Source organism: Folsomia candida, unplaced genomic scaffold (genome assembly GCF_002217175.1).
Source record: "Folsomia candida strain VU population unplaced genomic scaffold, ASM221717v1 Fcan01_Sc018, whole genome shotgun sequence".
Taxonomy (NCBI): Eukaryota; Metazoa; Arthropoda; class Collembola; order Entomobryomorpha; family Isotomidae; genus Folsomia; species Folsomia candida.
The window spans coordinates 3,082,237-3,095,654 of NW_019091210.1; the positions used below are offsets into that span (position 1 = coordinate 3,082,237).

At 35.2% G+C, this 13,418-nt stretch overlaps 2 protein-coding genes across 3 annotated transcripts; both read right to left on the bottom strand.

Moving 5' to 3' along the window:
* Positions 1-1,614: 1,614 nt before the first annotated feature.
* Positions 1,615-5,646, bottom strand: LOC110857151 (cytochrome P450 4c3). The gene is made up of 13 exons (XM_035857634.1): positions 5,314-5,646; positions 5,111-5,217; positions 4,403-4,493; positions 4,157-4,342; positions 4,004-4,079; positions 3,799-3,925; positions 3,654-3,741; positions 3,146-3,261; positions 2,720-2,794; positions 2,573-2,653; positions 2,227-2,317; positions 1,990-2,151; positions 1,615-1,905 (listed from the first exon to the last, which is right to left on the bottom strand). The coding sequence occupies exons 1-13, from the start codon at positions 5,507-5,509 to the stop codon at positions 1,727-1,729; spliced, it is 1,575 nt and encodes a 524-aa protein (XP_035713527.1). The 5' UTR covers positions 5,510-5,646; the 3' UTR covers positions 1,615-1,726.
* A 1,030-nt stretch (positions 5,647-6,676) lies between these two features.
* Positions 6,677-12,753, bottom strand: LOC110857096 (cytochrome P450 4c3). 2 transcript variants are annotated; one of them, XM_022105701.2, is made up of 13 exons: positions 12,441-12,753; positions 12,192-12,298; positions 11,834-11,924; positions 11,590-11,775; positions 9,617-9,692; positions 9,414-9,540; positions 9,258-9,336; positions 9,063-9,178; positions 7,805-7,879; positions 7,650-7,730; positions 7,484-7,574; positions 7,045-7,206; positions 6,677-6,953 (listed from the first exon to the last, which is right to left on the bottom strand). In XM_022105701.2, the coding sequence occupies exons 1-13, from the start codon at positions 12,631-12,633 to the stop codon at positions 6,766-6,768; spliced, it is 1,572 nt and encodes a 523-aa protein (XP_021961393.1). In that variant the 5' UTR covers positions 12,634-12,753; the 3' UTR covers positions 6,677-6,765. The 2 variants fall into 2 exon arrangements, 1 of the variants encoding a protein (XP_021961393.1); XR_004836558.1 differs by having other exon boundaries at positions 6,814-6,953; positions 7,045-7,231.
* Between the last annotated feature and the right edge of the window lie 665 nt (positions 12,754-13,418).

Here is a 13,418-nt window from a genome sequence, read left to right on the forward strand (position 1 = left end):
ACAACGGGGTCCCTCCAAGCTGTTCGGTGCAATAGTACAGTCCGATATAGATCGAGTAGTGGAGATCCAGATGGGAATCGGGGGGCGTGTGAAGATCGCAATTTTCACAGTATGCCAATGGATTGTCGTAACTGTCCACAGATTCAAACATGTCTCCTTCGTGAAATGAGAAATTCAGGCATTTTGACGTGTGATCCCACATCATGAAGGAAATGTGGCAAGGATCGTGTGGAGTTGTGATTCGTGCGCCACGTCCGCGCATTTTGCAATGGTTGTATCCCCACTCGGTTCCAGTATGCATGGATTGAAAGGTCCCTTTTTTTGAGCCGTGGGCAGAAATGAGGTCTAGAATTTGGTGGGAATCGTATAATTTAGAGATTTCTGGGGAAGATGGTAACTCAGTCTTGGTCCACTTCAATATTTCCGATTCTGTATTGCAAAAATAGCAAAGGTATGCCCATTCGGGGCGAGATATGACGATTGTCTTGGCCGGAGGCAGGATGACGCTCTTGCTCTTGGCCATGGAAAAAATATCCTGTATTATCTCAGCTGATGAGGTAACTATGAAGTTAACTGGTTCGAGGAAGCGAAATTTTGCAAGCTCAAAAAGTTCGAATGTCTGGAGTACTGTGGAGAAATCAGCCCTTTTCGTTGCTGAAATCCAAACGGAGTGACAAACTCCAAATTTTCGCGTCGTGTACGGGTTTCGCAGCGAACAGTTTTCGAGACCTTCGTAGTCATCGAGGGTTTCAGAGCATAAGACTACTTTTGACTGGAAATTGACGTAATCAATCGATGTCCTGATGGTTGGAATTCCAGTTTTCATGTTGATGACCGTTTTTTGTATGGACGAAATAATTTCTTGATTCAGTGTGGGAGGAGTGATGAGCTGGACAAGGCATCCGCTATTCGTGGCCTCGAAGTGATCTGATGCAGTAACAATTGGATAAGATTTGTGAAAATAATGGAATGTCAAAAACCAAAAAACGGCGTTCAAAATCATTTTGTATATACTCTAGTTTGTTGAGAAGTCTATTTAAATATGTCCATCTTTTTCCGATAACATGCCGAAACATATTTCCGTTCTCTTTTTCTGTTTAAATTCTGGGTGCAATTTCCACTGAAATAGGTTAACGGATATATGGATTTTGTTTGCATAAACCTTCCTCTCCGTTATTACTGTAGTTTAATTAACTAAAAACTAATCAACTACACTGCCAGTATTCCGTAAATGATAGGATTCTAATTTCTCTAGGTATAATTTGTACTGAATAGTATTCAGTGAATACCAGGGTAATATAGTATTACTCCTCTAATTCTGTGGTGAATACTAACTGATGGAAAAAATTTCATTTCTAGCTGGCGGTGGGTTGAATGTAATTAATTTTCTCGTTAAATAATCGACTGAATCAATCCACTCTAAATTAAAATTCATGCCGGTTCTACCCCATTTAAATATGTAGTTGTTTATAATGTGGATGAAAATTACAGGTTTTGTTAAGATTTTTACGCATAACATCCGATTCACCCTGGGCCCTCACCGGAGACCAATTTTGTCTGATGCCATAAGAATTGATAATTTTAAATAAAAGATCCTCAAAATTATCTATAACATACTAAAGACTAAATCGTTTTTCACAATTTATTTACCGTCTAATGAGTCATTAGTAATGACTTGAAACTACATAAGTAGATAATTAGAACATGATAAACTTTACTTTTGCAGTCAGTTTCTTTTCGTTACTTTTACATTAATGCCGTCATACGGCCGAATAATAATTTCTGAAACCATTTTTACATCTTCCCTTTTCTCGACAGATTGGAAATTATAGTTCAAAAATAGTTTTGACAAAACAATTTTCTCCTCGAGTAAAGCAAACTTTTGTCCGATGCAATTGCGAGGCCCTGAAAAAGTATGTTTCGAAATCAAATTTTTACGTGATTTTCACATGTATGCAAAATTTCAAAATTTTAAAATAAATAAGCTACCTGCTGAAAATGGAATATACGCGAAGGGATTCCTACCCACCAAATTTTCAGGGGAGAAGCGCATAGGGTCAAAGACTTCCGGGTTTGGGAACACGTTTGGATCCCGGTGTACAAAATAGCTAGAAATACCAATGGTTATTCCTTTCGGGAGAATATTTTCCCCTGTAAGAAAAAAACTGCCTGTTAACATGTCTAAAAAGACTTTACATGTACATTGTTTTTTGATATATTACGAACCAATTTTCAGGTCTTCGGAAAGGTGTCGCAAAAAAACGGGCACACTTGGCCATATTCGTAACGTCTCTTTGATGCAGTAATCTAAGTATTTCTGAAAATTCGAGACTATATTCATTTTTTAAGCTAAGTACTCACGATGGACTTTTCACGCGAAAAACAACTTTTATTCTAATTCCGCTCGAGTGGTACTTTAGCGAAACTTTACGCGTTGAGCAGATTTCCGCTCAGGCGAAAAATTTCAGGTTGCCATTTCGCGTGAAAACTCGTCGTATTCGGCTTTACAGTCGAATATAAAGTGTTGAAATATTTGAAAAGAAAGACAAAATATGAAACAAGTTGTTGATACCATTTTTGAGACGTCGGAAGAAGTGATATTCGGATTCTTATCAGCCCCAAAGATTCCGTCAAGTTCTTCTTGAATCAATTTCTGTAATTTGAAACACAATTTAAATGTATCATCTCATTCGATAAGGATCATAATGAATCAAAATACCTGGTGTAGTTGATTTTCATGGAAAGATAACATTAAAATTGTCCACGACATACTGGCAGAGGTGGTATCATGACCCTGTAATAATTAGTTTATGTACATATATCTAGACTTATTTTTACGGAATAAAATGCTTTCTAACTTCTGCTTTGAAAACAAGAAAAACTTGTCTAGTTTTCGAAAATCTATTTAGTCCACACTCAAATGGGCCATCCATATATTACGTCATCAAAAATTCTCGATTTTAGCACCCACCCACCCAACGTAATGGGATAGGGAATTTTAACATGGGAAAGATCGGAAGACCAAAACCACCCACCCACTAAAATGATGACGTAATACATCGTATATGTAGTCATTAGATTGTTAAATTTAGCTCGTATAAATATATACTAAACTGTAATTGGCAACTAGTTAAATTAATTTTACCGCAAACATAAAAGTGTCTGTTTCTTCTCTGATTTCGACATCCGTTAAAGTTCCATCTCCATCATCACTTTGTTCCGATAAGTCCAATAGTAGATCCAAAAATGCTTTTCGTTTTTCTAAAATTAGGATAAAATTAATACAAGCTAACAGCATTTACTAATAATGAAACCTTTTTCAAGCTATATGGGATTGTCTAGCGAGCTATGTCAAAAAATCAAGCCAAAAGTTAGGAATGACATGGCACTTATCTTTCCATTGAATGGTCCTTTTGAAGAAAAATATTGAGGTCAAAGTCCTCCTTGGTTAAAACCGCGGGGAGGAGAATGTGGAAGAATATTTATTCAGAAATTGAACTTTGACCCACAATATTCTTCTTCCAAGGGGCTACTTAACGGATAGATATGCGTCATGTGATTCCTAATTTGTGGCTTAATTTTTTTTTAGCTAACTCGTTAGCCAATCCCTGTGTAACTTGAAAAAAGGTCCTATTGGAAGTATTTATTCTTACTTTGTGATGTGCCATCCTCTATGTGATCAATTATGGATGGATTTGAATTTTCTGCATTTTTTCTTTCAAGCTTCTTCGCAATTATGACCTAATCAGATTATTTTACGTCACTTGTTTTCCTTCATACTTACACAATGACGAAGACCTTATCAGTAAAATCATGAAGAACTTTAATTAGTTGCGCTTCTTTAGCCTCAAAACCACTCAGTCTCCGAATCAAGCCGATTTGAAGCCAAGGTCTAGTAATTTTCTCCAGCAATAAGCAGCCATATCTATGCAAATATGTAAATAGCAATCATTATGATGTGTAATTCTGATTTACCATTTTATTTGAAATATGTATTTAATACTCGGAAACTGCATTTAAGTATTCATCATCTCCATCCTGTTGTACTTGGGCGTTAAGTTTTTTTCCCATTGCAGTTTCTATGAGGAGATAAATGAACATTTGCTCAGGGGTGGTAAGGGTACAAACGCCTTTAAAATATATAATACATACATACCACAAATTATATCCAACGCACATCTTGCCATAAATGGGAAAATATTAAACGGTTTCCCGTCAGCCTTTTCCTTCAATATTTTCGTAAGCACGTCAGCTTGCTCGTTAAACACGACGCTAAACTCCTCCAGGATTTTGAAATGGAACGTTGGTGTCAGCAGTTTTCGTCGGCCACGCCATTTTCTCGCTAAAATCTCAAATTTAATCATTCATTAGAACTGTTTAGAACGAACATACCTATACATACCTTTTGCTGTCAGGAGACCGCGTCCAAGCCACCCAAGACCTACATCGTATTCCATGGGTTTCTCAAGAAGTACAGATGAGGATAAAATGGTCTGTTAAATATATGTGCTTAGAATGGAACCTTTTTTCAAGCTACATCGGGATTTTCTAGTGAGTTATGTCAAAAAATCAAGCCAAAAATTAGGAATTACATGAATGACATTGTTGAATGGCCCCTTTGTAGAAAAATATTGGCGGAATAGTTCAGTCGCCTTATTTTCGCCCCGTGGAGGACAAAGCGAAAGAAAATTCACTCCGAAATTGAACTTTAGGGCCAAAATTTTTCTTCAAAAGGACCATTCAACAATGTCACGTGATTCCTAATTTTTGGCTTGACTTTTTGGTATAACTCGCCACACTATCCCGGTGTAGTTTGAAAAAAGTTCTGTTATTAGCAAAATACCCTAAGGAAATTCACGCCGATCTTGGTAACACTGTAAAATCCGTACATTTTGTAAACTTACAAACTCTTACAAATTTTTCTCACGGAAATTGGCTTACAAATTTTTGTAAACTTATTGGGAGGAAGGGGGTCTTTTTATGTTGTAGAAGCTTGTAATATGATTTTACGAAACTTCTTTCGAAACTTGTTCGAGATTTTATAAGTTACAAATGACTGCGTGAACTTCCTTAGTACATAACATTAATTTAATTTTGTGCAAACACGTACTTCAACAGATGAGGCCTCACATAACGTTACGATTGGGTGATTTGCAAACCAAATTACAAAATTAGGTCCAAATTTATTGTACCATGAGATATATACATCCTTCAATTCTATGATTAAAGAGATTTTTTAATGAAAAGCACATCGAGTTATTTAAATGTATGTATTTAATGTATGTATGTATTTAGTTGTAATTGATAGCTTACCATACCGGGGGCGTAAGAGGGATAATGCATTACCAAACAGCGGGATTGTAGGGGGACCGGGTACGTTTTCAAGAAATTTGGATATTCTTCTATCTCGTTTTGTCAAGTAATAAATTATGAACGCAAGAACGAATGTGATCACAAATTTTCCGTCGATAAGACCAAACCAGGATACTAATTCGGGTAAGGAATACATTTCGCTATGCGGGTTTGAACTTTGTTAGGAGTCAGTAAATGTCGTCAGAAATACAAGACTTAAGTTGTTAGGCTAATGTGTACATATATGTAAGTCTTATTTTGTGGGACGACAATTTCGTACTGATGAATGGCGTTTGTGGCAACAAAGTTATAAAGTAGGCAAGAGAAACTGGATAATTTAAGTAAATGCAACTATCAACCATGAATCAAGGTCGAGGGCTAATGTGCAATGATAACATGCAAGGCATTATTTATCTTGGGTAAGGTAATATATTAGCAGAACAATGGTAATGAGGAAAGTTCATTGAATATGGTAAGGAGGGAAGTCCCGTCAACGTTTGTAATCTTCGTAAGATTTGTAAGTTTACGAATTTTGATGGACACTTTGTACACACATTTGCAAGGGATTGTGCAGAAGGCACGTGATCGATTTGAGGGGGGGGGGTAGGGGTCAAGTCATCCTATCCTTCCCATGTTAATTATAATGTGGGGCGTATAGGTCACACTGGGGGTCAAAATTTCCCGACAATCGATCACATGCTTTAAAATTCAACTATGTATTTACGAATTTTAACTTCAAAAGCATGCCTTTCGTTCGCAAATAATAGTTCGTAAATACTTAAATCGAGCGTTTGATATTTGCATGTTCATGTGAAATCAGGCTTGCTATAGGTTACAGCTACATATAGATACCTACATACATACTTAATATGTACGAAAATTGTGTACAAAGTCAACTTATACCAAGAATGTGTAAACTTACAAACCTAACGAGGTTACATATGTATGTACATACATAGTTACAAACTTGATGGGAAATCTCTCCATGTGTTCGCAAAACAATGGTTACATGCAAGGTATTATTGTTATTGAGGAAGGAAATGTATGTATTCGCAGAACAATGAGCCTTTCTCATCAGCCTTCATTAGCCCGTAATGACTAGGGCTTCCCAAAAGACGGGACGAAATTGAGTTGTTTTGACAAGACGGGACAAGACCAGGGTTCGGAAAACCTAGGGGTTCTTCTAGAAAAACCCAAACCCGGGGGTTTTTGTGTGCTTTTGTGTATTTTTGACTAAATAAATAAGGATATGACTTGTCTGTTGTGCCAAGGTGTAGATTATTTAGATAGGTTACAAGAATTTTACAATGGAGGTCTACCAATGTATGCTCACAGATTTTTATTAAATTTCTTAACATAATTTTGCCCAACAATGACTCTAAACTAATTTGAAAAATTGTATATCAGTATCCACTATTTCAAACAGTTTCTTTTCGTTACTTTTACATTAATTCCGTCATATGGCCGGATAACAATTTCTGAAACCATTTTAACATCTTCCCATTTTTGAACGGATTGAAAATTATAGTTCATAAATAGTTTTGATAAAACAATTTTCTCCTCCAGTAAAGCAAACCTTTGACCGATGCAATTCCGAGGCCCTGAAAAAGTACATATATTTCGGCATCAAACTTTAGGGAATTTTTACATGCATGCAATTTTTGAAAGTTTTGGGCTAAATAAATAATGTACCTGCAGAAAATGGTACATACGCGAAGGGATTTCTGCCCACCGAATTTTCAGGGGAGAAGCGCATGGGGTCAAAGACTTCCGGTTTTGGGAACACGTTTGGATCCCGGTGTAATAAATAGCTAGAAATCGCAACGGTTATCCCTTTCGGGAGAATATTTTCCGCTGTAAGAAAAATATCTGTTTATATCTGTATATAAAAAAAAATAAATCAGTCTTTGGTTCATCGAGGGGTTGCTGGACTGCTAAGCAAGAAATGCATGGTACAAGAAACTGCAAGAAATATGCTCCATTATGTGTCTTGTGAACTTGTGTTCTTCATTTCTTGCAGAACAAATTATGTAGCTAGAAGAAACCACTTTCTTCCAGCTAAATATTTCTTGCAAATGGTTACTTGACCCGAAACACTGCTTTTAATTATGTTTTCTGATATTTTACAAACCACTTTTCACGTCTTCGGTAAGGTGTCGAAAATAAACGGGTACACTTGGCAATAATCTTAACGTCTCTTTGATGCAGTAGTCCAAATATTTCTGGATATTAGAAACCCTTCATTTTAGATCGAATACCATATATCTATATAAATTTTAAAAATAAGCTATTGATACCATTTTTGAGACGTCGGAAGAAGTGATATTCGGATTCTTATCATCCCCAAATATCCCGTCAAGTTCTGCTTGAACCAGTTTCTGAAATTTGAAACACAATTTATGTATTATCTCGTTCTGTAAGGATCCTAATGTTACGCAGTGTATGTAAATACCTGATGTCGTTGATTTTCATGGAAAGATAACATTAAAATTGTCCACGCCATATTGGCAGAGGTCGTATCATGACCCTGTAATATTTATGTAACATCAAGTTAAATACATGTGTACTTATTTGAAATTACTTGTTAAGAAACAAAATTGTGAAATATTGCTTTGAAAACAACAAAAAAATTGTTTGATTTCCGAAAATCGAATTAATTCAAATTAAAATTGTATAATACGATTCATAACACTGTTGATTTTAATTAGTGGACATATTTATGTATGTACTAAAATGTATCTGATAGCGACAGGAACTACTAAAGGGAGGGCAGCTCGCTGATAACGATTTTGACATTTAATATCTTTGGCACTTGTAGTAATTTCAACTTGAAACTTCGCGACTTGATAGGCCTTAGAGTTGGCATTACAGGTGCAAAATTTCAATTTTCTAGTGTGAGAAGCAGACCTTCAACTAACCCCAAAGTAAAACACTGATGATTTTTTTGTTACAGACATAAATTACCCGATGGAAGCAAATGGAGCAGTTTTTGATAAGCTAAAAATGTCAGGAAATAGCAAATTATGTGACCCCATGTCTGTAGTACACAATGCAGTTTAAATTTTGATAAAAAAATAACTGGGTAGAGTTTCAGCGTAAAAGTTATAGCAGCCCCCAAACTCTCAAAATGTCGCTAATTTTTTCCAACTAACTGCATAACACGAAATTAAATATTTGTACTCCAAAATCTGGTTGTATTACCATCAGTAATGTCTCCTCTAACTGCTAAATTAATAAACATGAAAAAATTTCAACTATTGCGATTTATAAAATTCCATTTAACACACAAAAATACGTTACTCACGCTTTTTTTGTACAAATCCACCTGGTATGGAATAAGTTAACAAACTTTTAGGAGATTTTGAGTTGTTTATGAAAGCCACATAGATGCCAAAAATTTTAATACCACCCACATCAAATTCTATGAACAATTCACAATTATAGGGTGTTTTAAAAATAATCTGAAATTTAAAAAACTGCAGTTTTGGAAACGCTTTGGAACAGAAATATTTTTTCGTATGCACATATCTCTGGTGCCATTTGCACTAGCGAATTAAAATTTTGCACCCATAATGTTCACTTTAAGTTCAGCAAATTGCAAAAATTTCAATTCAAAATTACTAATAGCGCCAAAGATATTAATGGTCAAAATCGTTATCAGGAAGACGCCCTCCCTTTAGTACATACATATGTGCATAAATCGATATTACCGCAAACATAAAGGTGTCTGTTTCTTCTCTGATTTCAACATCCGTTAAAGTTTCATCTCCATCATCACTTTGTCCCGATAAATCCAATAGTAGATCCAAAAATGCTTTGCGTTTTTCTAAAATAAGGATGAAATAAAATTTCCTTGGTATGTTTAAATGTTTACAAGCATTTACACAATATTTACTTATTCATACTTTGTGTCATTCCGTTCTCAATTGTGGACGGGTTTAAATTTCCATGATTTTTTCTTTCAAGTTTCTTCGCAATTATAACCTAATTTAAATATTTTACATACGTCAGTTCTTTACTTTTACACATATTCACTCAATGATGAACGTGTTAGTCATTGCCTTATCAGTAAAATCGTGAAGAACTTTAATTAAACGGGCTTCTTGAGCTTCATATCCACTCAGTCTCCAAATCAGGCCTATTTGAAGCCAAGGTCTGGCAATTTTTTTAACCAGTAAGCCGCCATATCTAAATGTACACAATGCTCATTATAATGTGTAATTTGAAGTTAATATTTTACTTGAAAAATGTATTTATTTATTACCCGAAAACTGCTTTTAAGTATTGATCATTTCCATCTTGTTGCAATTGGGCATTTAGTTTTTTCCCCATTGCAGTTTCTATCAGTAGATAAATACATATGTATGTATGTAAATATGTATAACGTATGTATAAGTAACTAAGTAAGTACATATTTATGCACGTATGTATGTACCATTACCACATATGTATTTTCTTAATGTAAGTAGCAGTGGTGGCTAGGATACAATGTCTTTAAAATATTAATACATATACGAGTGCATATTCTAAATATTTAAATATGTATCACAAAAACTTATTTTGAAATTTTTATTTTTTAAGTAAATTATAGGTTGAGAACCTAAAGACAAAAATGTATTTATAAAGGGTGTTGATTTAATTTCTCCCCAGTCATTTTTTACTACACGGACGGCGACAAATTCAGCTATAATTCCTGTACCTGTTAATGTTTATTTTTGAAAATTTTACCATGAGTAGTCCAATACTCAAGGTCGATCATGACCATCGTAGAGATTCGAAAAAACTTCAGTTCCGAAGCAATTATAAATATAAGAAAAATCGGAGAAATTATGATCTGGCGGGAAAACGCTAAGGCTACGGACCAGCCGAATTTTTTTCAAATACAAAAAATGATCGGAATGATGGAGGATGTCACCTAGGAGGATGTCACATACTACAGCCACAACAATTCTGCCCAAGATTCATCAAGAACAGGAAGTTCGGTACTAATTTCGGCAAAAGAGTGAAATGGGCAAAAATGCATCAAATTTATTAACACGTAAGTTTACAATACTGCAATACCGAAGTTTGAAAAATTGACGAATTGGAGTCACACAGCTCATAAACTAAGTCAGGAAAGGTTAATATTTCAAAAGAACATTAGGACCGGCCTAAGATTTTGAAAAATATTCCAAAAAAGTGGCGATTTTCGTGAAAAAAGGCAAGGTCAAGAACCAGAGCGTCATATCCTCGGGACAAACGAATCTTCAAATAAGCCACATCCAGAATTGAACCTACAACATATGATACACAAAACCGGAAAAAAGTCACATGTACCATCCCTGCGTGTTTCGAAATGTGGATCGGAAGTTATGGTAGCGGGTGTTTTTTTGCGTGTGGCGTGAAAACCCTCTATATTATACAAATATGGCACATATCAATGCAAATAATTTTATAGCGAAAATGCAACCTAGATGCTTTGATAGCATAGGAAACAAGGATTTTTTTCCAAATACTAGTCCGTCCTTTTCATGCAGGATGGTGGTGCAACTCACATGGCAAAAACGACCCTGCCGCTATGTGAAGGGCAGTGTAAAACGGTTTGGAGCAAGGGGTGTGGTCCGATAAAAACCCGGATGTGGATGTTTCAGACAACCTATAGCCCATACCTAAAGAAGATATGCATAAAGATCCAAAACCACAAACAACAGAGAAGCTAACATTGAAAGTTCAAGCATAGTGCAATTCCATAACAAAAATCAGTTTGAAACAATTAGCACAGAGTTCCGAACAAAGAGCTGAGGACATGGTTAAGGTGGACGGTGGAAAGCCAAAATACTAACTTGTGTTTGAAAAAAATTGGGTCCGTTGCGTCTCACAGTTTTGAGAAATGAGCTTTCTTTTTTTTTGCAGGATAAAGTGGGGAGAAATTAAATCAACACCCTTTAGTGGGACGAAGTATGTATGCCTTGATTTATGGAAATTTTTAGTGAATGTGTTGGGCAGGCGGAAATATAGATATCAGTAATAGTTACTTAAGAAAAGCAGGTATTTTGTATTTTGTATTTCATTATTGAAACACTATATTTTGTATATTTCTGGAAAAATCCAAACGTATTTTGCCACGAATTTTGTTCAACACTCAAAAAATGTGGTTCAAAACATAATATAATTGGACTTTGGAGACTATCTACATCTAGGTCAGGCCTATTACCCAATAACGAAAAATTTGCGAATTTATTATATAAATATACATACCACAAATTATATCCAGCGCACATCTTGCCACAAATGGAAAAATATTAAAAGGTTTCCCATCCGCCTTTTGCTTCAATGTTTCCGTAAACACGTCAGCTTGTTCGTTAAATATGACGCTGAATTCCTCCAGGATTTTGAAATGGAACGTTGGTGTCAACATTTTTCGTCGGCCACGCCATTTCCTCGCTAAAACGGCAAGTGTATCATAAATCGTACGCATTTATACAAATTATTTTAAACGTACGTTTTGCTGTTATGAGACCCAATCCAAGCCACCGAAAAAGTACATCGTATTCCTTGGCTTTCTCAATATGCACAGATGAGGATAAAATTGCCTATTTAATACATATCATAAAATACGATGAGGCAAATCACGCAGACCTTGATAACTTTTAAAATTCGCAAGTTTTGTAGAGAAATTTTACAAAATGAAGAGACACCCTAAATCTGACTAAATTTGCAAAAATTTGTGACCCAGTTTCCTTAGATATAGTTGTCAAATTTTTAAAAGTTTGTAAGAATTTATGGATTGTACAATGTTATCAAGACCGGCGTGAATAACTTTCTCAGCAGCAAGTTTAGTGAATATTTGAAACACGTACTTCAACAGATGATGCCTCACATAACGTTACAATTGGATGATTTCCCAACCAAACTGTATAAATTGGTCCGAATTTGTGATACCATGAAGTTAACACATCCTTCAATTCTACGATTGAAAGGTCATTATTTTTTCATAATCATTATTCATTATTAATCATTAATTAATTATCATTAATTAATCATTATTTTTCGTGAAAAGCATATTATTTAAATATAGGTATGTGACTGTAATTGAAGTTTATCCATACCATAACTCGGACATAAGAGGGACAATACATTACCCAACAACGGAATTGTCGGAGGACCTGGCACGTTTTCAAGATATTTGGATATTCTCCTGTCTCGTTTTGTCAAACAGTAAATTATGAACACAAGAGCTATTGTGATCACAAGCTTCCACTCGCTACCAACCCAGGACACTATTTCCTGGAAGGAACCCATTTCTCGGTTTTGAAGTATGTTACCAGTCAATTAAACGCGTACATATGTCGAAATATTTATGTATAGGAATATTCGTAAAGTTATGAAGCCTATGGAATGCTGGTATGTTAATGAGATGGCAATTTCATACTGGCGAATAGCGTCTGTAATGCAGACTTAATATCAACGAAGTTATTAAGTAAACAAGATAAATGACCTGAGGTAGCTTGACATTCCTCGGGGTCGACCATGCCTAGGTTAATGTGCAGTGATACATACATGCATAAAATGCAAATTTTTATTTATCATGAGGAAAGTAATATTTTTATTCGCAAAGCCATGATAAGATTATGTTCATACATACACACATACATACGTTTATGCACCTATTATTTTGTAAGAGTATAGTATTGCATGTCGAGATTAAAAGTAGTTGCCCTATTAAGAACTTACTGGTCAATCGTAGTTTAGTAAAACGTCTTAAGGAAGAGCACTATTTATTTGTCCACGACCACGATAACATACATCTTACTAGATACATATGTGCATATTATTAAAATCGAGAAGTACATATGCACTGGTTTTCAGGTCAGGACAAGGTAGATAAGTATGTAAGTGCATGAAGTTTTGCCCGATATTACTTATTTATTTACTTATCCTTGGACCCGAATTGGATGAAGAACTTGGAACTGTGAAATCTCTCTTGTAAATTATGATTGACCACAATTTATAACTATACACCTTCCTTATTACAATATTATACATTGCACATATTAGCACAAAATTATACCTAAATGACGATGAGC